Source organism: Gossypium hirsutum, chromosome A05, assembly GCF_007990345.1.
Source record: "Gossypium hirsutum isolate 1008001.06 chromosome A05, Gossypium_hirsutum_v2.1, whole genome shotgun sequence".
NCBI lineage: Eukaryota > Viridiplantae > Streptophyta > Magnoliopsida > Malvales > Malvaceae > Gossypium > Gossypium hirsutum.
The window spans coordinates 28,826,839-28,852,212 of record NC_053428.1 but is presented as its reverse complement, the minus strand read 5'-3'; the positions used below and the strand labels follow the sequence as shown (position 1 = coordinate 28,852,212).

Below are 25,374 nucleotides of genomic sequence, written 5' to 3'. Positions count from 1 at the left end.
TTATTAAATGGATATATGTGATAAAAGTATCCCACATTTAGCACCTCAAAATGCATCCTTTCTATGAAATTTTCTCCACAAAGATAATCTCTTTGAGCACATTTAGCATGAGAGACATTTTCGAATCCGGTTCGTGATCATGTGGCAAACAGGATTAAAATATTTTCCAGGCTGAGAATTCATCCAATGTATATATATCGTTCAATTAGTTTATTGATGATTTTTAAGGGTGTAAATTTATTTTTGGTAATACGTTTATATTTTTTTTGTTGAAACCTGTTAAATTAATTAAAAAATTAATTTTCGTTTCTCAATGTAAATTCTCCATGCACGATGGATTAGTATTTCTTTTTCTTATCCCACTATAAAGAGATATTTAAATAATAACACCCTTAAAGCACTCTTAAAATACGGGGATTCCGTATCTTAACATATAGCATCCCTTCTTATATCCTAAACAGTGGTTTTCCGGTATACCTAGAGACCTGACCGACCAAGAATTAAGTATCTTGAGGTTTAAGTCTAACTCTAGAGCGAATCCACGTTTACTCTGAAAGTAAAGTAAAACTACGTCGGTTTTACGAACCTACGCTGTTTTTTTGCAAGGAAAGCAACAGCAAAGTAGAGACACAAAAAAATCACCGGCCCACCATTCTAAACCCTTCCTTTTTCTCTCTCCTTCTTCTCCTATTATATAAACACCACAATTTTACAGTATTTTAATCATTCAATCTTCTACACCTCTTTTTCTTTTCTTTTTTTGGCCTCAGACCCTGAATTTCGATTGTTAATTATCACTGTTCTGCAATGGCGTCAGGTTCGAACTGGACGCCAAAGCAAAACAAGTTGTTCGAGAACGCTTTAGCTATCTACGACAAGGATACACCAGACCGGTGGCACAAGCTAGCCAGGGCTGTTGGGGGGAAGACCGTGGAGGAAGTGAAGTTGCATTACCAGAACCTTGTGGATGACATCAAGCAGATAGAGTCTGGGCACGTGCCTTTGCCCCCTTACAAGAAAGCTGGAGGAACAAAGGATACAACAATTTCATGGACGATGAAGAACCAAGGTTTAATTCACCCTAAACCCCGTATATTTAATTGCTCGGTTTTCAGGACCATGCTGCTTTTAATATCTTCTTTAATTGAATGAACTAACTGGTTTAGTTTCGAACTTTTTTTTTGCATGTGTAATAATATTATAGTATTTGGCCAAGAATGATATCTGATCTTGTGGTTTTCTTTTTTCCTGCAGGATGAGGAATCTCAGGCTTTAGTGAAGTATGAACCAGAAATAGCCTGTAGAATATCAACCTTTCAATAAAAGGAAATGCAAAGCAGCAAACATATAAATTATTGCTCTTAATTTCGTTTACATTTCCCGCTCATATATATATATATGTTTTTTGTGTGCTTGAATGTAACAAGCAGCCACAACGTTCCTATACTTGCATGTATCAAGTATGAAATTATAGCATTGGTGCCTTGTTTTTATTAATGTTACCTATCTTTGTTCTTTATATATTCATTATTAATAACTTAGAAGACATAGCCATGAATCTAAAGCTACTTATGAATTACATCGGATTATATTTTTCATTACAGAATTTAACTATATTATATTCATTAAATAATAATTCAATCTTGGTCAACTTATGTGGAAATTTATTTCAAATCCAAACTTGTAACTATACGAGTGAAAAGCAATCCTATATGTTATAAACTTCAAATCATGTGTACTTGGGATGGATTAATTTTGGGAAGATTTAATTCACAAATTAAAGATATAACCTCGTGGAGTAATATTAATTTATATATCATTCGTGTATTTTAACTTTACAAAAGCATGGGATGTATAGCACGAAGAAAAAGGGTTATATGCCAATTATTATGATGTTGGAACTTAGCTACAAAAAGCCTCAAATTCAAACAGTTCTGGAAGTGCATAAAACAAAAGGCAAGGCATGATATTAATGTATTGTAAATTAATAAGAAATTAAAAAATAGAGATAAAATGTTTAATAACATATAATAAAAATGTTTTTTTTTTAATTTCATCTCTTAAATATAAATTAAGGGATATATATAATTTTATTAATTTTATTTGTTGAATATAAGATTTTAAATATAGACATTCCCAATTCGTTTAACTCGATTTATTTAACAGTAGGAATATAAACATAAAATCAATGAATATACACATGAATGAATAAGCCAAATTTGTTATTTTTAAGATTTAAAAAATAATAATAATAGTTGCTTAAGCACATTTGGACTCCCTTGATTTCTGTAAGTGTTAACTGAGTTATGATTTAAACCAATGCAACGTACGAATACTGATGGTAGAACAACTTACTCTATTGGTGGGCTTAAACATTAGGGCTTGGGACCAGGGTCATATTTAAGCACGCGTACTAAACACGCGCCTTACACTGTTTCTTTACTTCTTTTCTCTGGCTCTCTGTTTCTCGATGCTTACCACTGGCTCCTTAACTGGAACTCTACTCTTTGCGAAGACAAATATCTGATAATCAAAATGGAAGACAAAACTTGTCCCTTCAAGGTACATAAAAATCCGTCGCTTACCCTAAAATATCTTCCTTTTTTTTTTTCTTAATTTTGATATTCTTGTCCGAAAGATCTTGTAAAAGTACGTTAGCTTTTCCAAAAAAAAAAATCGGAACTTTGTTGAAAATTTTAAACTAATTGATGGTTGTTTTGTGATGCAGATAATATTGGGTTCATCTTCCATAGCTCGCCGTAATATATTAGCTGAAATGGGATATGAATTCAGTCTCATGGTAATTTTCATGTCTTTTTGGAAATTTTATTGTTACTAATTTATTTCAACTTAAAAAAAAAAAAAAAGGTTTCAGTTGGGTTGTTTGTATAGAGTGCAGATATTGATGAGAAAGGTATCAGAAAGGAGAAGCCTGAAGAGTTAGTCATGGCTCTTGCTGAAGCGAAGGTTCTGTTTTTTATTTAATGGAGGAATTCTTTTTTTTTTTTGAATGATTGTTTTTATTTACAGAAAAGAGAGAGTATCATAGTCTATATTCTAAATTCAATGTGTTTTTATTGTCTACTTCTGTGTTTTAGAACATCAAAATTGGAGAAGGAATGATATTATATATATATGTTTATATTGATTTGAGTGTGAATTATACATCTCAGGCTGATTCCATTGTATCAAAGCTACAAACTATGAATAATCAAGACAAGGATGAGAAACCAACTATTTTGATTGCTGCTGATACAGTATGTCTTGACTTTGTTTAGTTACCGACTGAATCTCCTCTTTTATGTAGTTGCCCATTGTTTCGCCAATTGCCATCTACGGTCTGAACATCTCAGGGTATATTTCTGAAGGAAGTAAATTATATGTTTCAATAGCAATGGCATAAGTGCTACTTAAGGTTCTACTATCTTGTTTTCATTGTAACTTAAGGCTAATGGGTGGCTTAGGTTGAATCACATTTCTCGTTCATTAAAAGCCAATTCTAATCCTTGGTAGATTTATCACGAAAGAATAAAAAGGGTAGGCCTTAAATAAAAGATTATTCTAGTTTCTGACAAGCATTCACTTTTAGAATGTGGCTTTTGTATGTTCGTGTTTGAATCACTTACATGCTTTGCTCATTCTTTTTAACTGTTTCCACTGCAGCTGTTGCCTGCTGAACGGTATTTTCTTGGTATATGCTTAGCTGGTGAAAATTTTTCCGCATTGATGATCATGTAAACGATGCAGAGCCGGCATTACTAATTACTTCCAACCAAATATAAATCTATTCCTTTGATATGCTTTAGACTTCCTTAGGTGTTCCATTCTGAGCACAGTCAGTGTTGCATGTGACAAGCATTTGAAGAACAGTTCATAAGTAATATGTTGCAACATAACCATTTTCTTTGCTCATAAAGATCTATTTTATTTCTGTAGACATGTTAGTTTGCTCTAACCATATGTTGGTCAATCATTTCCACCCTTCAACCTTTCAGGAGGTCCCTATAATTGCTTCCTTACTCGACTGCTGCAATGTTTAAGAATTTGGATTGTTTTGACCATAATCATTTTCAATATTTCTGGGGCCAAATGTAATCAGATTAACCATTGATTTTAAACCAGAAATGCTTTCTATGTGAAAGAAACCCGATAATCTCTAACTTGTGCAGGACTACTGTGTTGGTATTCTTTTACTGATGTTTTGTGTCCTAAATACGTTTTTTAAAATGTATCCTCAAACATAGATGGCAATTGGTGAAAATTCATGCTTGTGAGCAGGGACATATTTAATATCTTCCACCTCAATTCCTTACTGTTATTGTTAAATGATCTGAAGGTGGTGGTCTATGAAGGTGTTGTACGTGAAAAGCCAGCAAATGAGAAAGAAGCGCGTGAATTTATAAAAGGTTTGTCTTAATATTTTAATCCAATCCTTACTCTTCTACTCTTTCAAAAATTTACGGATTAACCATTATGCAGGTTATTCGGGTGGGCATGCGGCAACCGTGGGATCTGTTATTGTTACGAACCTTAAAACTGGATTTAGAAAAGGAGAATGGGACAGAGTCGAGGTATTAATGGCTTTCATTCTTGATTTGAGTATTTAATTCTTGGCACCTTCTCGAATAATTATCAAACTTTGCTGATATTAATGAACGGAGAACATCAGAGCAATATCAACTAAATGATGTGGTAGTCGTGTAATTTTTTCATGTATTATGTTCTTTCCCGACTGTGTCAAGTACGAAGTGAGGGGTGTTTCTTGGGGAGAAAGATATCTTTTGAGAACCCTAATTAACATATGGTAACAGAGCTTCGAATATATAGGGACTGAAAATGTTTTGGTTTGAACCCCGCCACTTCTTTTGAGGAATGGGCTAGGCCAGGTCATTTCTCATGAACAATAACTAAGTAGAACCAATATGCCGATACTCACAATTTTGATAACCATACCAGTAATTTGAAGATCTCTCACAAACTCCCATTCCAAGGTCCTTTCATTTCTTGTGTGTGTTGGCTATGGTTCTTTAACTTTCTTAGTCAAATTATCTGTACTTGTATCAACCTGTGGTAGTCACAAAAAGAGCATCAACTGCATATGAAAGAGTAGCGAAGGTGGGGTAAAAATCAAATTGTCATTAGAGAGATTCATATTGAAATTATGCGAATTCCATTGTAGGCACTTGCTATGTAGTGTAAGAGTTACTAAAGCAAGTCCATAATGTGCTAAACATTTTTTATATAATTTAATTTGTAATCCATGCAGATATATTTTCACAAAATACCAGATGAGATCATCGAGAAACTGGTAGGTGGTTTTCTTCTTCTTTGTTCTTGTCCCTTGTTTTTCTTATTTCACTAGCAATATCGATTATCTTTTTCATTCCTGTTCAGATTGAGGAAGGGGCTGTATTACATGTTGCTGGAGGACTGATTATCGAGCATCCTTTAATAATGCCATATGTTAAAGAAGTGGTTAGTGCGATAATTTCAGTGCATCATGTGGTTACGAACTAACATCGGTGTAGGAACTAGGATGTGCCACTTAGTAAACATGATTCATGATTGATTCTTCAAGTTGTCTGTCAAAATTGACATGCTTAACTTAGTACTCAATCCTAGGCTATGAGTGAATCATTCCGTATCGAAATAGTTCGATAAAATGCCTTGATATCCTTCAGAACCCGTTTTCTAAACTCTCAAAGCATCTTTTAGTGTGGTTAGCTACTGGATTTTCACTAGAGAAGATGTTGTTTGCTATCATTGCAGGTAGGGACAACGGACAGTGTGATGGGATTGCCGAAAGCTCTCACGGAGAAACTAATAAAAGAAGCCCTCTAGGTTCCGCATTATTCAATTCCATTATCGGAGTTCATTTGCATTCATTCGGCTCGGTTGTTACTCCATGTTAGAAATCTTACTTTAAGTTCTAAGCGTCGGATAAATCAACTACTTCTGAATCTTAAAGTTATATTTGAAAAGGCATTCTCATTGTTAATGCCATCTGAACTCTCTGATTGTAATGTTCATATAACTGAACTCCACTCGGCTCGAATAGCTTATAGTCTAATTGAACTTATATTTTATTAAATGAATTTAATGGAGTATGTTGGAATAATTTAAGTTTTTATCTTCAATTGAGCTCTATTACGAGTCTAGAGGATTTTGTCTCGTCAAATCAATCGCCATGAATTGCTCTTTAAAAATATATTGCCCAAAATGAACGTCTCTTTGCATGATCAAGGATATATTTTTTTGCATATGGATCTCACCGAATCACACATTAGTACAATCTATGAAGATACGACCTATAGCTTTCAATCACACCTGTAGGAGGTCTGTGACTCAACCCTTAATAGCTTATTATCCGAATGGGCGGAATCCTTTTTTTAATGAACCTTGTGGGTTGTTTTTGAAGTAGGGTTCGACAGACCCTTGTGTGGGGGCCTGCTAAAGCACGCTCTGTAACCGAGCGTGGAATAATCGATTAAGGGGATGAAAGAAACTCGTCCTCTCTAAGAAGCGAAATTAAAACACTCTTTTTAGATTTTAGAATTTAGATTGTAAATTAGAACCAAAACAATAAAAGGCAATCACTCCACTCGCTCGTGTCTTCCTTCCATCCCACCTCCAATTAACCCCGACGCCGCCGTCATCATCGTGATCAACCATCGAATTTTTATTATAATCCAGATTTTTATCGACCACATGGGCGAACAAGCCTCGGGACAGCCTCAACCACAGGCTCAATCTCAGCCTTCAAACGACTCTTCCGACGCGACCCAATGCCAAACCCAAAGGCAAGCCCAAACTCAAACTAAAACTGAAAACTCGAATGATGCCTTCGCCGCCGCTGTTCCCACCGTTACTACCGCCCTCGTTGTCTCTGCTTCAACGGAACTCACCGGTGGTTCTCCCCTTACATCCTCTCCTCCTTCTAAAATCCCTTCTCGCCCTAGAAAAATCCGGAAACTCTCCCCTGACTCGAATTCCGAACCGAATGCCTCCCAACAAGCGACGACTTCCACAACATCAACATCCGTAGCGGTGCCGCTTAAAACCGTCCCCAGAGCTCCCAAAGCAAAACTCAGTCAGCATCGAGCCCTAGTGGTGGCTCCCCAATTCTTTGCTCGGTCCCTCTCTTGTGAAGGCGAGGTTGAAACCGCCGTTCGACACCTCCGTAACGCCGATCCCCTTCTTGCTTCGTTGATCGATCTCCATCCGCCTCCAACCTTCGACACTTTCCAAACCCCTTTCCTCGCTCTCACCCGAAGCATTCTCTACCAACAGCTCGCTTTCAAAGCTGGAACTTCCATCTACACTCGCTTCATCGCTCTCTGCGGCGGCGAAAACGGTGTCGTTCCCGAGACTGTTCTTTCCTTAACCCCTCAACAGCTACGGCAGATTGGTGTCTCAGGACGAAAAGCGAGTTACCTTCACGATCTCGCGAGGAAATACCAGACGGGGATATTATCAGACTCCGCGATTGTAAATATGGATGATAAGTCACTTTTTACCATGCTTACTATGGTCAATGGGATCGGTTCTTGGTCCGTTCATATGTTTATGATCTTCTCGCTTCATAGACCCGATGTTTTACCGATTAATGATCTCGGGATTCGGAAAGGGGTTCAGTTACTCTACAGTTTGGAGGAGTTGCCGAGGCCTTCGCAGATGGATCAATTGTGTGAGAAATGGAGGCCTTATAGGTCAGTTGCTTCGTGGTATCTCTGGAGGTTTGTGGAGGCCAAAGGAGCACCTTCTAGTGCAGCTGCTGTTGCTGCTGGTGCTAGTCTTCAGCCACTGCCGCAAGAGGAGCATCAACATCAGCAGCAGCCCCAGCTTCTCGATCCCATTAATAGCATTCTGGACCTTGGGTATGATCTCTTTCTTGGATAAAATGTTCCCTTTGTTGCATTCGCATATAATGGTCTGACTCTTATCAGTATTAGTTGCATTTGAAAAATTAGCTTTGAAATTGGACTAATAGTGAATATAAGCCATATCTTATATTTATTTAAAGTGCTATTTATTAGGCTCGAATTTGTTACTTTGCTTCATTTAGCTCTTACAGATTTATGGAGGTCATAGAATATGAATCTCCTGTTAAGGGACTAAACTTTTACATGCTTCAATACAATACCTGCCATGCAACATTGAGTAGAACGTTAAGCGAGCAAAGCTTATTTTTGGATTCTCATTCTTATACATATACATAAATGGACATCCCATCGATGTCTATTTTACTTATTTCCTTTGAAGGATTGGTGCTTGAAAAGCATCAAATATAATATGTAGATAATACTAGGGAGTGCATGTGTAGTTATATGTTTGTGTTGGTAGGAAAATACATTGAAGGTAATTTGGTCATGTTTTTGCATTTGAAAAATGACAATAAGTAGATTTTTGCACTGTCTGATGGATTTAGCCTCTGCTTCGAAAGAATTTGGCCTTTAATTCAAATAAGAGTTGAACAGAAGTTTTGGTAGATATTAGTGTGCCCAAAAGAGGAACATACCTAGCTGAATTTGGTCTTTTATGATTACTAGTTCCTAATATCACATTCAGTTATGTGTTTATTTTCTTAATTCATTAATTAATGTATTTGTATTTAATGTGATTAATATAAAGTAATATTATTCAAAAAATTTAATATAAATTAAAATATATTAACAATTTTAATATTAAAAAATTACAAAAACCTTGAAACCATAATTAACCTCTGGAAATAGTGAGGAAATTCGCTTTCTCTTTCTTTCTTTTTTTGTGATTTTTTAGCTACTAAGTCTAACTGAATGGAAATACCTAAGTGTTAAATGCATATTTAGTGTTATGTAACTTAAAATTGAATATTTTTAAATCATAGCCGAAGTGTAATTTAACATGGATACAGAGCTTAATTTTAGCTTTAATAGAATATTTTTCTAATCTTGAAAACTTATTAATAAAATTAAAATGTTATTCTAATGTCAAGATAGTAATATAAATAAATAATAAAGGGTATTTTTGTTGGTTCATAATTTTTTTCCAAGCTCGGGCTTTTATTGATATTATAGATATAGATTATAAATGTATCTTTATGTACATGATTAATTCATTGGTGAAATTCACATTACAACTTTACAAGGATTAGTTAGCCTGGATACCATACATCATATCTAGCCTTGAGTCCATATGATTGGTCTCTTGTGTATAAGTTGAGGTACATGAATGACCATTGGAGGGTGTCAATCATGATATGCCATTCAGCTTTGTATGTTTTATGTGCATGAAACTGGGAATTGTAGTAGAACCCTTACCCTAGATTCAAGTTCCATATCGGTCATTGCTGTAGCTTTCTTATGCTGGTAGAATCCTATTCCTAATTGCTAGCTTACAGTTTAGCACCTCCCCTTTTGTTATATTCTTGTTTTGTTCTGAGCTGCATCTCTTTCACAGCTGGTTAAGGTAAAAAGCCTGAATGAGAGGATTAGTCTTTCTAAAATTTGTTTCTTTAATTGTGTACTGGTTTCAAAATGCCTTAAAACTTTCTATACTTGTCGAGTTGTTATCTGTGTTAAAGAAGTTCAGTTTAATTTCCATGTGGAATCCTAGTTAAAGATGTAATTTTCTGCACAGTTCTAAGTAATTAAAGGTATTGATGAAGATAGTTTATTTGCTATCTTGTTGATACTCCTACCATACTCGAAACTTTGCTGCCTAAAGATGCACTTGAGAAAATGCTAACGCATATGCCCATGTCCCATAGCATGATGACAAGCTCATGCTTACTGCATTCTCTCCTTCATGTTGAATTGATCAAACCTCCCACCCCTCCCCTTCTAGCCAGTAGTCTCTTCTATGCCAAGTTGCCTGCATATATGGGTAATGTACCTATACCATATACATACTCCCCACCTTACTTTTAAATTAGTCGATTGGTGTCAATTATGCTATAATTTTGAAGGGTGAATTACAAAAAATAACCATGATGGGTATATATATCCATGATCTTGTGTTTTCTTACAGTTAGCTCTTCAAAAATGCATGCTCGTGTTCCCTGGATGATATACCTTTTCCATAGTTGAAATTTTAACTTTTTCGGTTTTAATGCATTTGTAATGATTTTTCTGTGGTATGTGACCAGGGCCTGTACTTGGGGGCAATGATTATCATTGGAACACAATGTATGTGATTTGTCACAATGCATTGATCACCTTGAAGGACAGGCACTTCAAATGCGAAAGTAGTGTTGTGAAAGCCCTTAAAGCTTATAGGCCTTATAAGAGTGATGTCTTTCGAACTTTGGGTCCCTGTAAATATGACTCGAGATTTGAATAAAAACTCTGCCCAGTTGTTCGGTCTTTGTAAAAGGATACCAGTTTTAGTTCGGTTGAATAAGCATGTGTTTCTTTGAACTCTAATTTCTCGCCGCATATTTGTGCATCTTCGCAGCTGCTGCTCACGGTAAAAGATGGTCATATCCCAACGTTAACACCTCTTCTTTTTCTCCCCGGTTTTAAACACCGTGTTTAATGTTACTTGATCAGTTAAATTGCCTAAATAAAAATTTAATTAATATTTATATAATGGGTTAATGTATAAATTTGCCAGAAATTGAAATTTTCCATTATGTTTTACTTGCCAAATTAATGGTAATTTTATCACTCCACTTCAATTTTATATTAAATTTTGCCACTTGATTTTTGATTAAATTTTACTATTTAATTTTAATTTTAATTAAGTTAATTTAAGTTTAGTAAAATTATTTTCATTAATTAACGTGATATTAAATATTACTAAAAAAAGCTATTATTTATGAAAAGTAAGGTATTTTTTATATTTTTTAAATATTTAAAATCATCCTCTTATTAAATAAAAATCCGAAGTTAATTTATAATTTTTAATAATGTTATGAAGTAACTTAATATCACTGTTAAAATACAAATATTTGAAATTATCTTCCCATTAAATTTTGTTTTCAAATCATTAGAATCAAAATCCAATGGTAAAATTTTATATAGCGGCAAAATTAACTAAAATTTAATTAATTTTAAACACATAAAAGTTGAGCGGTAAATTTATCCATATTCTTTTCTTTTTTAAAGTTATTCATTAATTTATTCAATAAATGAACCATACAATTCAGGGAGAAAATAATAACAAACACTCGTAATAGATGGTGAAGGACAAACTCTATCAACACAATAAAGGTTTTAGCCTTAGCATCAATAAAATATTATGACACCTTGACAATTGGCTTTGTGACAACTCAAGCACTTAATATGATAAGGAAATCAGCCCCAGATGGTCCAAAACGGCAAGCAAAAATCGACGAAAGAATCGAGCATTCACCAAACTAGAGAGGACAACAACAAAATCATCTCTAAAATCACTTGTAAAATTAAGATTACATGCATAAGCAAGACTAAAAAACGTGCTACAATAGTAGACAAAAACTTATAAAACTGAAGACTTATTAAACAATGGAAAAACAAACAAAAAACATAGAAAATTAAGACAACACGAGTCCAACTCGACACATGAAATCATTTATTATTCTGAAATACTCTCGAAACATAAACAAATTAAGAAGTTGATGAAGAGCCACCCACTTTCCAAGAAAAACTACTGGTGGCCGGTGGAGTTTTAGCGAACGACAAGCACCGTTATCTGTTCATCACAACTTGTGAAAACAATAAAGATACCCACAAAATAGATCTGCAAACTAAGAAGAGAGAAGACGTGTCTAGTGAATGAAAAGAAGAAAGAAAGAAAGGGTTGATGAGAGAAGAAAAAGGCAAGCGATAGCCAACCCGAAAGCTAACACCACCGCTGAGCAGTTTATCCATATTCTTAAAGTATAATGTTAACATCAATCAAAATAAAATATAGTGACAAACTTTAATATCCATTTATAGTAAAGTGGCAATTTTTCACTATAACCCTTTATATAATTAAAATAGTATTATAATATGAATATTTTTTAATGTCATATATTTATATTTAAATAGATTATATTATATTATATTATGTATGTTATAAATTTTAGTAAAATTTTTATAAGAGGAATTGCATTTATCTAAATTATTAGTTAAGTGCGATTGAAATAGTATTACAAATTAATTTGTAACCAACTCAGATAAGTAAATTATTAAAATAACTTTACATATTTTAAATAAGCTATATTGTTAGGAGAGTACTTTTATTAGTTATTTATTATAAAAGAAACCAATAAAAAAATTGCAAATGTGAAAGTTTGAATCCATGGCACTAATATTTATAAAAATCTTTTATTTACTACTTTAACCAAATCTTTAATTTGACGTTTTTATACATTTTGGTTTTATTACACAATTTATTTCACCTACATTGTTTGTATATATCTAGACTTTAGGCTAATATACTTTGTTCAAACTAGTTCTTATGCTATTTTTGTAATTAAATAAGCACACAACATATAATTTTTACTCCTGAAAGCCTTTGATTTTAATGTTGAAGTAAAAATATTTTAATAATTTAAACTAATTTGCATTTTATGCTGATGCTTTGTAGTTAAATAAGCTCACGACTTGTAATTTTTACTCATGAAAGCCTTTGATTTTAATATTAAAGTAAAAACATTTGAAATTTTAAACTAATTTGCATTTTATGATGATGTCAAATTCATAAAAAATAGTTTATGAAATAAATAATAATATTTTTGAAAGTAAAACAAATTAATATTTTAAAATTTGTTTAAAGTACTTATATACATAACACATTTAATCGCTTTTTCAAAAATTCTATTTACTCTTAATGAATTTTATGTTGATGTTAAAAGTGTGTATAATTTCTATTACATCAACAAACAATTCATTATTGTAAATTATATTTGTAACACCCCCACGCCCGAAACCGTCACCGGAGTCAAGCTTGAGGTGTTACTAAACTTATCTTACCTTTTAAACAACTCTAAACCACTTATTTTAATTTTTGGAATAAACTGTTTTTCTGCGTCATGGTTGCTTAAAAATCCATTTCTCGAGTTTCAAAACTCAAAATTTAGATCCGTAAATTTTTCCTGAAACTAGACTCATATATCTATCTACTAATTTTTTTCTAGAATTTTTGACTTGGCCAATTAGTACAGTTTATTAGTTAAAGTTTCCCCTGTTTCAAAACTTGACTGCACTGACCTCTTCTTACTACGAACCATGTTTCTTCCTGTACAAAATTCATATGACTAAGCCGTTTGTTTCTATCAAAACTAGATTCAACAAGGATTCTAACCATATAAATTACACCTTCTAATTAGTTTTGTAAAACTTATGGTGAATTTCCAAAGTTGAAACAGGGGATCTAGAAATCGCTCTGACCCTGTTTTACTAAAACTCAGATATCTCATAAAATATAATGCATTTACCTGTTTTGCTTATTCCATAAGAAAATATACATAGTAAGATTTAATTTCATATATTATTCGTCTTCAAACTATGTTTCTACAATATTTAGTGATTTTTCAAAGTTACGTCATTTTTGTTACTTGAATCTGTTTTTAGGTTACTTTCACATTTTTCATAATTTTCATGTGATAATAATCATTCAATCATACATATTAATAAACATGTATATCATCGGCTATTTTATTAGCTAATCACTAGCAAGTATTTACACATCATTCATTGTTCATATTATACCAAAAGTAGCTAAGTTTCCATACATGCCATACCCAAAACAAAACGTCTAGTTATACCGAGTTATTTCTTTGATAGTGTGATCGGCCTCCGACGTTTCCTTCGATCCCCGAGTGACTAGATAAGTACTATAAGAAGAAGAAAATAAAGAGATTAAGCACTAGGCTTAGTAAGCTTACAAGCAAATAAATCACAACATTCAACATAATGGATAATTATGCATAATATCATCTAACATCATAAATTTATTTACTTCTCAATTTCTATCTTCTTCTTTATTCCCGTACCTTCTTTCTTACCTGACCTTTCCTTTTTCACAAGTATAATCTACTTTTCCTTTGCTGTTAATTCACTGTAATTTAACTCGTATCCTGACCCGTTGAACCACTCGGAATACTAAGGATACTAGGGTCGTTCCTGTCTATCAATATCCTGCCAATGCCATATCTTTGACATAGACTTACATGAATTATTCCTGTCTCCAATGCCATATATAATATGGACTTACATGGCTCAATCCTGTCTCCAAAGCCATATTTCTAATATAGACTTACATGGCTCATTTCTGTTCTGTCCTGTCAACCCTAATATCCTAACATTCCTAGGGTTCAACCGGGGCTTTCTAACACTTTTCCTCTGTCACTTCACCTTAAATTCGACTTTAAATATTTTCATAACATAATATATAAATGCTGGAAATTGACAATAACAATGTAAAATAAAAGAATATTGCATTTATTTACTGTAACTTACCTTGATACAAAATGTGACTAAACTTTACAATTTAGTCCTTTACTTTTTCTTTTCCCCGATCTACTCCCGAATTTTGTTCTTCTTGATTATGAAGCTTGAAAGTTGAAGAAACCCCAGCTATGGAGGAGAGCAAAAATCGGCAGAAACTAATTGAGAAGATGAACATTTTTGTGTTATTTTTCCTTTTTTAATTCATTTAATATCCAAATGGCCAAATTACCCTTCCTTACTAAACTTTCAAAAATTCCTTCCATGTCCTAATTTTTGTCCATGAACTTAAAATTGGTCAAATTGTTATTTAAACCCTCCTAATTAATATTCCAAAGTAATTTCATACTAAAAACTTCTAGAATGCAAGTTTTGCAAATTATTCGATTTAGTCCCTAACCTCAACTTAAGCATTTTATGCGTAGAATTTCATCACGAAATTTTCACACAATCATGCAATCATACCATGAACCTCAAAATAATAATAAAATAAAATTTTCTACCTCGAATTTGTGGTTTCGCAACCACTATTCCGTTTAGGCCCTATTTCGGGATGTTACAATATCTTTTTATAAAAATATAATTATACTAATAGTAATTAAAATAGCATAAAATTAAAATTAAAAATAGCATACACAGGGATGTAATTGGGAGGTTGGTAGGTGTCTCGGGCCCCCTAAACTAGAAAATTTTTCATTTAAGCCCTTTAAATTTTTTAAAATTTAAAATTAGTAAAAGTAAAATTACACTTTGGCCTCTTAAAAATCATAAAAATTTGATTTAATCTTTTAAAAATTATAAAGATATAGGTTGTTAAAATGGTGAAATTGTATTTTTATTATTGTAAAAGTTACAAATTAATTTTAGTCCCCCCTAAATTTTTTTTTCTAGTTTCGTCCCTGAGCATACAATTATAACATGAAACTTTCTTATCAAACAACAAAATGATAGGGGAAAACGGGAAATGATGAATTTGAAATAAACTTCATATTATATATAAATTTAACTAAATAAGTGAGTTATACATAAACATTATAATATTACATCATCGTCGATTAAAATGGCCATTCATCTTTTTTAAGTATTATTGTTATTTGAATATGACTCGATATTTCTTCTTTGAATTCCTACTACTTTTAATAGTCTGTTCTTTTTTCAATAATTTTCTTCATATGCTACTTAACTAAAAGTATTAAATATTAAATGTTACTTATAATGATAAATCTTAATTTTAAACTGTATATAATTATAATTATAATATTAGTTAAGTGATAATTAATTTAAAATCGTACCTATTATTAATAATTAATATTATTTATTGTTAAAACATTAAATCCGGTGATTATATAATTGAAATGAATAAAAAGTACAAACTATATTATATAAAAGTAAAAATATCAATATCAATATTGATCCTTGAATAAAAAGTACAAACTATATTATATAAAAGTAAAAATATCAATATCAATATTGATCCTTGAAAAAAGTAGTAGGGAGAATTGGCATGTCACATCACTAGCTAAAATTAATTATGGAATGCGTGTCAATCATCTAGCTTTCAAATGCTTTAGAATTGATTTAAGGGTAAACTATTTAGTTGGTGATCCAATTTTCAGGGTATTTTTATTTTTGTCACTTAAAAGGAAATCTTTGCAATTTCATCATTCAACTTTTATTACGTTTTCATTTTAATCACCCAACCATTAAATCTCTAATAATAGTTAACTTGTACGCACCACATCATGTTTATATTTTCATTTTGGTCATCCAGCTTTTAGGTTGTTTTCATTTTAGTCATTTAAAAAATATTTTTTTGAATTATTGGTTGGGTAAAAAAATTAAAGATTAAAGTGGAAAAACACTAAAAACTAAAATAATGCATTAAAAAATTGTAAAATTAGACTTGTTTGTCACATTGTAGATTTTTTTTTCAATATTGAAATTCTAAATTTCCAAACATAAAATTCAATTAAATAGATTGTTAAAAATTTTGGCTAATTTATCAGTATATGCTGAAAAAAACTAAAAATTGAGAAACAATGCTTTTTTATTTATTTATTTATTAGCTAAATTATCACATTGTTAAATATTAGTGTTTTTTTCCTTGAGTCCTAGGTTCGATTCCTCTCCTACTTACATTTGTATTTTTATTTTTAATTAATATTTTTAACATATTATTTTTTTGTTAGATGGTTAGATAATTGTGATTTCATATTTGAGTCCTAAGTTCGATTTTTTTATAAGTATTTTAATATGTATTTTTTATTTCATGTTGTTTCAAGCTTTTTATTAATTTTAATTCATCTTTTTAGTTAATAATTCTTTTATTTATAAAATCAAATAATTATTGCAAATATCATTATTTTTAGTAAATATAATTTTTATGTGTGTAATATTTATCTTTCAATCTATATCATGAGTGTAGTAAATTGACATATTATATATCTTTGTATGTGTATTTGAAATAATTATTTGAAATGTTTCACATATAAAAACATTTGGAATACCATACACATAATGTAGATGGAAATCAAGGTTATTTGAAATATTTTACATATGTGAAATAATAATAATATTTAAAATAATTATTTGATTTTATAATATTAAAAATCACTATAACCCACGATATAGGTGGAGAAAATAAATATTTGACGTATAAATATTATATATAAAGAAAAAATATATCTAAAGAATTAGTAAATGTTTTTTAAAAAATAATTACATATTTATTATTTGATTTTATAGAAAAAAGAGATAAATTAAAAATAAAAATTGAAAATAATATATTTATTAATTATAACATTAATTAAAAATAATAAAAAACTTGAAACAACATGAAATAAAAAATACATACTAAAATGCTTGTTGAACTTAGGACTTAAGGATGAAATCACAATTATCTAATCATCTAACAAAAAAATTAATATGTCAAAAATATTAATTAATAATAAGAAGAAGCTTAAAACAACATGAAATAAAAAATATGAATGTGAGTAGGAGAAGAATTGAACTCGGGACTTAAGGACAAAAACACTAACATTTAATCATCTCACCAAAAAAACTAATTTATTAATTTTTAGTTTTCCTTTATCTGTACAAAAATAACGTAGATCGATAAATTTTAAAAAATAAAAACATAATAATTTCTCTTTTTTTTTCAACACATCCTAATAAATTAGCCTGAAAATTTTTTATCCCTTAAAATTTAAATTTTAAAATATAATATTAATTGATTTGTTACTATAATATTGAAATTAACTAAAATAAAATTTTAAAATTTAGAAGAAAATTAATTTAATTAATTTCAATATTAGAGTAACAAATTAGTTAACATTATATTTTGAAATTTAAAATTTGAAGGAATAAAAAACTTTCAATAACTTGCTTAATTGGTTTTAATGTTTTGAAATTTAAAATTTCAATATTAAAAAAAAAAAAAAAAAGTGGTATTTTACCATTGATTTAATAATATATTATATATCCTTCCAGGGGCAGATTAGGGATTCAAAACAAAATAACTTAGTTGATTAAAATTATAATGGGAACAGTAAATGGCAAGGGGATGTAGCTCAGATGGTAGAGCGCTCGCTTAGCATGCGAGAGGTACGGGGATCGATACCCCGCATCTCCATAAGTTCTTTTTTTTTTTCCATTCGAAAAGGAAACAAACCTTTTCGGCTTTTCCCGCCTTCCATTTGCTTAAAAAGGTAAAACAGCGATTCTCTTTTCCTCACAAAATCAAATATACAAAAATGATAAATTATTTTCTGATATTCTCAAATCACTCTCTTTCTGATCCAGATTTAAAACAATATTTTCAGTTAATTACTGGATTGGTTCTCTCTTCAGATTTTGGAGGCTGGAACTGAACTAGGTAAGCTGTTTAAGGTTCTCTTTTAGTGACGTTATATGATTGGATAATGATGAAATATTGAGTTTAATTCCTTAAACTCGAATCGCCATGATTTTATGTTTATTTTCATTTTGATCAGTGAGATTTCATTTTTCTACGTTGATTATTACTAATATTTTGTACTATATCTTTTGATGCTGATCGCTTCATTCTTAACTCTCTAATCCAATCTTTATCCAGTGATTTAAGTATTACACGTTTGTTTTTCTTTTTTTCTTTTGGCTTTTCTGGAAACAAACAAGGCAAGGAAATATTTGATTCAATAGGAAAATACATAAAAAAATTACAAGAAATACCAGTACATTAAGTATAAAATCGAGTACAGTACTTACAAGCTTTGATAATTATAGATCTCAATTTTTTGTTATGTTAACGATCTGACTCGAAATAACATACAATCCATACACACTTAGGAGCCATAGGTAAGGGAGAATCACGATCCGATTCCCGATTTCTTTATATTTATACTTACACATATAGTCTTTACTCATCTTTTGACAATAATGTAGCTGAAACTTTTGCTTCATTGTAGCTATAGATTATCTTCATAAACCTGTGGAAGATTTAAGAAAAACAAAAGCTAAGAGCATTGAAGGATAAATTTACCTTCTTTTAACCCTTCAAAATTTATTTAAGTATTTGTGCTCAATACTCAGTGTTCAACATATATTAGATATGAGTACAATAATATAATTTTTTAGGAATATTATGTTTGTATTAAAATATGACGGGGAGTAACATATATAGGTATGAGGTATCCTGCCTTTAGGAGAATTGGATTATTAGCGAAGGAGCAAGTGCAAATGTCTATCTATGTTATATTATGGAAATTATTTGTTTTTAGCTGAAATATTGGGCATTGCTTCATGATCTAAGAAAAACAGTGTCATGACATTAGAGGAAGTCAATGAATTATTAATGAAGGGTTATAGAGGTTTGTTAAGTTTTAAAGTTAATTAAACAAGGGTTATCCATTACATTAACATGGATATTTTTTTTCCTTCGAAAAAAAAGTTCATTTATTATATGATATGGAGTTCATGCTTGAATTATATACTTATCATAGGATTTTAAACCATTCCACGATTCCCAGCTAGCCAGAAGAATAGAACACTTGATAATAACATTCTTTAAATGATTTCCAGCGTGGCCGAAAAGGGGAGCAAGCAAAGGGTCAGATAATTTATGGAAGGAAGAATTAGAAATCCCTAACGTCTTTTTGTTACTGTTATATGCTGGTTTTTGGAGCTTGAGGACGAGTCTATGTTTCATGTTAGGGGTGTCTTCTAGAATCCATGGTCTTTGAAATGCTCATTAACATAATAAATCATAATCTTTTTGGATTATCGTATATATGAAGTTTTATCAGGTTTTTCATATTCCAACTAGCTTTACAAAGACCTAGGGTCCCTGCCCTGCCATCAGTTGACAGCATTTGGCATTGATTGCAAAGGAAGTCTTAAGAAAGATGGCTGGTTGAATATTAATTTTTGTATAGTTTATTGTTGAAATTTTAGAGCAGTGCAAGTCTAGATTGATCCAACCCTTTATTTTTTTTAACTATTCGTGTCGAGACATGAATATAAGGATATGGTCATAAACATGCTCTTATCCGACACTTACATCCATATCTGAGTTCATCTACTAGCAAAGATTCTATCAAAGAGGTAGTAGCAAGTATTAAGTTTGCAAAGGAGAGAAAGTCCTTGATACTCTTACCTTTCACTCATATCAGCAGCAGTTCATCTACTGTTGTTCCCAGTGCTTTCATAATCGGGTATAGGGATTTGACCAGATTCAATATGGTTGACATCCGTCACTAAGATCTCATAGTGCCTTCGCACTTCCTCGGGTGTTTTATCACCAACAGCCGCTGCCACTTTTTGCCAGCGGTCCGGAGTGTCCCTGTCATATACAGCAAGGGCCTTTTCAAACAGTTTGTTTTGCTTTGGAGTCCAGTAGGAGTTAGAATCACGTGAAGAAGTCCTAGAACTTGACGACATTGTTGTTGCACTTAGGGGGATGAGTCAAAAACAAACAAGAATGTGGAAATAAAAGCTTGGATGTGTTGGATGTGAAGTGAACAAAAAAGTTGGAGACGAAGAATGTTTTGTCTATCAAAGATTAGACCCTTAAAAGGAGAGCAACTAACAAAAGAGAAAGAAGCTAGCTATCAAGGTAAACTAGATTGCTGCCTCAATCAAGGAGGTGGTACAGGTAACAACTTGTTATGCTTACTACTTATAAAGAGCCAACATCGGTGGTGGGTAGCGGTGTAACCAAGTTGAATCTAGTTTAAGTGATTAAGAGCAGCTAGAAATTCAATTTAAATTTAATCAAGTTGAGTTTAATTCAAGATAATGATTGAATTATTTAATTTTATTTGATTAGACTTGTTTATCTATATTTCAATGTGAGTTTTAGATCGAATTAAAATTTTTTAGTGTTAAATAAAAATATAACAAATTGATTAAGATTACAAATTTATTTTATGGTATTAAAAAATATTTAAATTTGGTTTGTTCGATAGATAAAACAGTTCAACTCAATAAAAATCGAATTCAGAATTTTTAAGCTGAAGTAGATTGGTATTTCATTGTAAGTTGGGGAATATTTAGGGTTAAAACAAGATATGATTCGCTTGCTTAAGCAAATGCTTTTCATGGACAGGAATCAAGTGTCATAGAACTGACTCTTTATGAAAGTCTAGTTCTTTGTTCTTGTTTTTTATTGGATCAAGTTGACTTCTTTGAGAATTTATCGGATGGTGGGGATTAGATCCCAAAACAGTCTACCCCATCACCATAGATGCTCCAAAATATAATCCTCCACCATCCTTTTTAAAACCCACAAAATATACAGTAACATATTCTGCCATTTCCTTTTTCCTGAGTGGGAAGATGAAATTTTCTTCTGTAATTTGGCAACTTGGTAATTAATATATATTTTTGAAAGAGAAATATTTATATTGAAGTTGTTCTTTTTTTTCATAATAATATTGTGAAAAATAATGCTAGTAGCCTAGAATTAATGATAAATGTGACCTGATGCTAGCTGTTGAGAATGCTGTAGATGGAAAGGGCTTTGATTGATTCTCGAGTCTTTGTTTGATGATAAAGTTGTGCCAGTGGGATGTGAGTTAGTTCCTTCCCATTAGTTTTCTTCTCTTAGGATTGATTGAAACTGTGAAATTTGTTTGGACTCTGATTCAATTTTTATGTATATAATTTTGAATTTATCTCGTCTAGATTTATCTCTCAATCCATTCTGAAATTATAAATTTTTATATAATTAAAATATATAAGAACAATTTTAAAATTAGTATGGGATTTTGAATGCCAGAGCTAAAGACCAGTGCCTTTTGAGCACTTGGTGGAGTCTACTCCACTCATATAGCCGTTAACTCATTTGGATCTTAAAGGGGCACGATAAGAGGACCACACTTTGAGGGAATCCATGAATAAAGCAAGTAATACTAGTTTTGGAAACATGTTTATATTATAGCAAGAAAGCATGATCTTGCTCATGGAATGTCCCAAAAGACAAAAAAAAAAGCAGATTATGCTCCAAACAAGAACCAAGACAGTGGTATAGTTCAATCTTGTAGGTTCAATTTGAAGGGATAAAAGTTGTTTATTCATTTATTTATCTTGGAATTTTGATACTAGTCCAATAATTTGGCTTGGTCTTTAACTTGAATAGAGAAGATACAGGCATAGGATAGACAGAGATTTCTCAGAGGGGAAGGGAAAGAAATAAAGAAGGTTGCAAAAGAACGCAGGAAAAAAGCAGCAATAAGGGGTTCAACATGAAAACCACAGCTAAGAACTAATATTTAAACTTCTTGCTGTTGCAACTCTGGAACAAAAAATAGAGATAATGAAAAAAGACATAACAACCCCAATCACTTGGATTCAGTTGTAATCGAACGTGGGTGTGTCCGAATTTATTTCAGACATGGCTACTTCAAGCAAAATGAAAATTGGAACAACATAGACTTTGAGCACTGGTGAAAAACAAATAAAACCTGGGAGTTTAACATATCCAATTTTTCCCCTGCATAAAGATAAAGATATTTCAAAAATAAAAAAATTCATAAGCTGGGTTGCAGGGTTCTAATCAGTGTTCCAATCCTAGCAGAAGAAGGAAAACTCATGAGCATCTTTTCACTCAAAGTCAATCAAAAAGGACGGTTCAGGGTTACAAGATCAACCCACGCAACATAAAATATAGTTTCCTCGTATATTGAATGACATAAAACATAAGTCGTGGACTGTATGAAGCAACCTGCTCAGGGGGAGAGCCTGGAGGTTGCAGTTTGAAAATAGATAGATGCTAAAACATAGAATACATGTGTACAGCCTTCATTACTTAGTATGTGCAGAGAAACAGAAGTGGTTGCCGATGAAAATGGCAAAAGCTAAAGTGCTTCCGGAGAGAATTATGTACAACCAAATTGTTGTGAAATACTAGCATGATCATGCACATTAAGTAGAGGGAATAAGAGGGACTGTCATTCACAAACCGGTTTTGTACCGAAGCTGCTCAAGCAGATTGCAAAGGCTTGGAAAGCAGAGAGTGGGTAACGATAATCCATGGTGAAAATGTCCTTGCCAATCTTCCCAAATTGCAGGATCACTTTGTCTTGTTCTGCTACTGCAATGTTATGGCCCGGCTCTGCAGCGGCCACCAACTGGAAATTCTTTACAGAAGCCACGGTAACTCGTCCTTTAAAATTTAGGCACCAACACTGCAACTGTTCATGCCATCTAGGAGCTTTATTTTTCAAAGCTAATGCAGTACTTTGCACTGATTTTGGAGGCTTTCCACAGACAGTTGAGTTGAATCCCATGCGTGGCTTCTTTCCTTTGGAATCTACCGGTGGAGAAGGATCCTCATCAGGGCAATTTGCGAATGCCGTTGGTGTTCGAGCAGTTCCTCCTTCTTCGAGCGAGGAGACTGGGATCGAGTACATAATACACTTCAATCTCCTTGGACCTTTTGTGCGAAGAACATTGAGCTCATAAGATATACTGGCAGTGTTCAAGCTAATCGTAGGGACCTTCGGAGGCACCGACTTCAAGTAAGTTTTCCAACGTGATCGAGGAGTGGATTGTGCAGTAGAATCATATTGAGGTTGGCTCTCGAAAATGTTGAACTTGGATCCCAGGAAATTAGACCTGTTAAAGCTTCCCTCTTTAAATTGCAGAAAGAACTAACCAACCCTTAAGAAAGAAGAAAAAACTAATAACAATTTTCACCCATCAAAAAGCTTACCTAAGTTTTCCAATATAATCGTTGCTTGATTTTGAGAAATCATCCCCCTTTAAATATATCATAAAATCAGTGCAGGTAGCCCTTCTAACTCTCTTTGCTACCAACAACTGTTTACTCAAATCACCAGACAAAGCTGTAAAAATGTAAATTCGTAAATAAACTAATAAAAATCAGTTATATAAACGTAAAGATGAGTCCTTTAATTCCGGGTGTAAGGTGATTCAAGGATTTTAATTTAGTGCAATTGTATACATGATTTGGATTCGATTTTAAGTGTACATTCCATAAATCACAATTTATTTATAATGTATCCCTATAAACATATTACTAAGCTACTAACATACAGTTTTAAGAATAAAAACACTCATTTTCATTAAAGAAAAGATAAAAAAAATGAGAACTAACCAGGACTGAGACCCAGATGCAATCTATATGTTGAAGTTTCTCTTTCCCTCCTAATAAAGCATTGAATGGGAGCATCCCTTGGTCCAGGCTAAACCACCCCCAAGAAAATAACATCGGTAAACAAAATATCAAGCCGAAAATTTCCAATAAAAAGGAAAAAGAAAAAAGACGATTAACGCTTCACCTGCTTTAAAGATATGGGGAAAGTGAAGAAGCCACATTGCTCCGGTGTTTTAACAATTTCTTTAGTAATTTCCCTCCATGACTTACAAACGGAAGCACAAGCAACCACATCTCTCCTTCCCGGCCAACATTTTTCCTTTGTTTCCACTCTTTGTATTATATCTAAAAGTAATTCCGGAGGCAAATTTGCCCATTGCCCTTGCTCGATGATTGGAGTTGAAGAACCAGCTAATGATAACGTAGAAGAAGAAGAAGCAGCTTCTGGTGCAATATGGGATCGTCCACGCCTATGGTTATCTTTCCTCGCTGGACTTTTATTTGATATGTTTCCAAATTCCCGAATAAAAGTTTTTAATGGCATTTTTCTTGATTTTGGTTTGATAAAGTTGGAAAATAACGATGGATCACAATAGGTGAAAAGGAAACGACAAAAGATGAAATGCTTGAAGTTTACCTGACAGATTTGGGTTCTTCTGCTGTTATTGGATCCAAATTGGAAAGATATGCCTTTGAGGGAAAATCTTCAAAAAATTTAAAATGCGAAGAGGAAGTGTTGGAAAATATTAAAAATTTCCAGAGAAAAGAGACGAATTCATCGGAAAACGCTATAGGGAGAGGCGAAATGGAAAATGTACACGACCTCCGAACAATGAGAAGAAAAAAGAGACCGAGAGAGAGAGAATCTAATGGGATAAGAAACCTTGAGGTTTGCATCCGTTTTCTTCTTCTTTTTTTTTCTTTCTTTAAAGATTGGCGGTTCAATTGTTCATCTTCTCTCTCCCGTTCTCTCTATCTCCGCCTCTCTCTCGGCCGCTGCCACCGCCTCAAGCTCCTCTGCTCTACGACGGCGACTACCTGCACAATGAAGGCCCTGCCTTTTTCTTTTCCTTTTTCCTTTCTGTTTATCTTTGATTCTAATTTAAACAATTTGTAATTTTTGAAAAAAAGTATTTTTTTTTTATTTTCTGTTTTTTAATTTTCAATCTTGTCCATTGATTTAATTGGCGGGTTTTTTATTTTCCTTTAATTTTCAGAGTTAGCAGCAAATTGCACCTGGAAACGTGGCATACAAAGGAGACATTTAAGTCTATCATGGTTCTCACTGCCGAAATTGGTCTCCTCGACTGGTACATTGTTTAAAATTTAAATCTTATCACATAATTTTAGTTTTTATGATCAATTTTTAATACATTTCCACTA

The 25,374-nt window shown here is 32.3% G+C and overlaps 5 protein-coding genes and 1 non-coding gene across 7 annotated transcripts; 4 read left to right on the top strand and 2 right to left on the bottom strand.

Annotated features, from left to right (window-relative positions):
- Nucleotides 1-722: 722 nt before the first annotated feature.
- Nucleotides 723-1,497, top strand: LOC107961230 (protein RADIALIS-like 3). Its single transcript, XM_016897425.2, has 2 exons — nucleotides 723-1,069; nucleotides 1,255-1,497. Exons 1-2 carry the CDS (start codon nucleotides 808-810, stop codon nucleotides 1,257-1,259), a joined length of 267 nt encoding a protein of 88 aa, XP_016752914.1. The 5' UTR covers nucleotides 723-807; the 3' UTR covers nucleotides 1,260-1,497.
- Nucleotides 1,498-2,405: 908 nt separating this feature from the next.
- On the top strand, nucleotides 2,406-6,118 carry LOC107957573 (7-methyl-GTP pyrophosphatase). Of its 2 annotated transcripts, XM_016893112.2 has the most exons (9): nucleotides 2,407-2,562; nucleotides 2,729-2,800; nucleotides 2,893-2,967; nucleotides 3,174-3,257; nucleotides 4,337-4,406; nucleotides 4,480-4,571; nucleotides 5,267-5,308; nucleotides 5,395-5,475; nucleotides 5,770-6,118. In XM_016893112.2, the coding sequence occupies exons 1-9, from the start codon at nucleotides 2,536-2,538 to the stop codon at nucleotides 5,839-5,841; spliced, it is 615 nt and encodes a 204-aa protein (XP_016748601.1). In that variant the 5' UTR covers nucleotides 2,407-2,535; the 3' UTR covers nucleotides 5,842-6,118. The 2 variants fall into 2 exon arrangements, with proteins under 2 accessions (XP_016748602.1, XP_016748601.1); XM_016893113.2 differs by lacking the exon at nucleotides 3,174-3,257 and having other exon boundaries at nucleotides 2,406-2,562.
- A 288-nt stretch (nucleotides 6,119-6,406) lies between these two features.
- LOC107957572 (probable DNA-3-methyladenine glycosylase 2) lies at nucleotides 6,407-10,403 on the top strand. Its single transcript, XM_016893111.2, has 2 exons — nucleotides 6,407-7,877; nucleotides 10,127-10,403. Exons 1-2 carry the CDS (start codon nucleotides 6,709-6,711, stop codon nucleotides 10,146-10,148), a joined length of 1,191 nt encoding a protein of 396 aa, XP_016748600.1. The 5' UTR covers nucleotides 6,407-6,708; the 3' UTR covers nucleotides 10,149-10,403.
- A 7,551-nt stretch (nucleotides 10,404-17,954) lies between these two features.
- Nucleotides 17,955-18,027, top strand: TRNAA-AGC (transfer RNA alanine (anticodon AGC)). The gene has a single exon. It is a non-coding gene; the product is annotated as a tRNA-Ala (tRNA).
- Nucleotides 18,028-18,592: 565 nt separating this feature from the next.
- Nucleotides 18,593-20,588, bottom strand: LOC107961231 (protein RADIALIS-like 3). The gene is made up of 2 exons (XM_016897426.2): nucleotides 20,029-20,588; nucleotides 18,593-18,862 (listed from the first exon to the last, which is right to left on the bottom strand). Exon 1 carries the CDS (start codon nucleotides 20,310-20,312, stop codon nucleotides 20,052-20,054), a length of 261 nt encoding a protein of 86 aa, XP_016752915.1. The 5' UTR covers nucleotides 20,313-20,588; the 3' UTR covers nucleotides 18,593-18,862; nucleotides 20,029-20,051.
- Nucleotides 20,589-22,532: 1,944 nt separating this feature from the next.
- Nucleotides 22,533-25,084, bottom strand: LOC107957575 (tubby-like F-box protein 6). Its single transcript, XM_041112124.1, has 5 exons — nucleotides 24,629-25,084; nucleotides 24,176-24,485; nucleotides 23,992-24,079; nucleotides 23,587-23,719; nucleotides 22,533-23,489 (listed from the first exon to the last, which is right to left on the bottom strand). The coding sequence occupies exons 1-5, from the start codon at nucleotides 24,886-24,888 to the stop codon at nucleotides 22,823-22,825; spliced, it is 1,458 nt and encodes a 485-aa protein (XP_040968058.1). The 5' UTR covers nucleotides 24,889-25,084; the 3' UTR covers nucleotides 22,533-22,822.
- Nucleotides 25,085-25,374: the final 290 nt, after the last annotated feature.

Bases quoted from the DNA above. Each gene is read 5' to 3' on its own strand.
- LOC107957572 (XM_016893111.2), top strand. From the start codon at position 6,709: ATGGGCGAACAAGCCTCGGGACAGCCTCAACCACAGGCTCAATCTCAG. The intron at 7,878-10,126 runs GTATGATCTCTT...GTATGTGACCAG, and splicing joins AATAGCATTCTGGACCTTGG to GGCCTGTACTTGGGGGCAAT.
- LOC107957575 (XM_041112124.1), bottom strand. From the start codon at position 24,888: ATGCAAACCTCAAGGTTTCTTATCCCATTAGATTCTCTCTCTCTCGGT. The intron at 24,486-24,628 runs GTAAACTTCAAG...ATCAAATAAAAG, and splicing joins GAAGAACCCAAATCTGTCAG to TCCAGCGAGGAAAGATAACC. The intron at 24,080-24,175 runs GTGAAGCGTTAA...GGGGTGGTTTAG, and splicing joins TCCCCATATCTTTAAAGCAG to CCTGGACCAAGGGATGCTCC.
- LOC107961231 (XM_016897426.2), bottom strand. From the start codon at position 20,312: ATGTCGTCAAGTTCTAGGACTTCTTCACGTGATTCTAACTCCTACTGG.
- LOC107961230 (XM_016897425.2), top strand. From the start codon at position 808: ATGGCGTCAGGTTCGAACTGGACGCCAAAGCAAAACAAGTTGTTCGAG.
- LOC107957573 (XM_016893112.2), top strand. From the start codon at position 2,536: ATGGAAGACAAAACTTGTCCCTTCAAG. The intron at 2,968-3,173 runs GTTCTGTTTTTT...TATACATCTCAG, and splicing joins TGGCTCTTGCTGAAGCGAAG to GCTGATTCCATTGTATCAAA. The intron at 3,258-4,336 runs GTATGTCTTGAC...AATGATCTGAAG, and splicing joins TTTTGATTGCTGCTGATACA to GTGGTGGTCTATGAAGGTGT.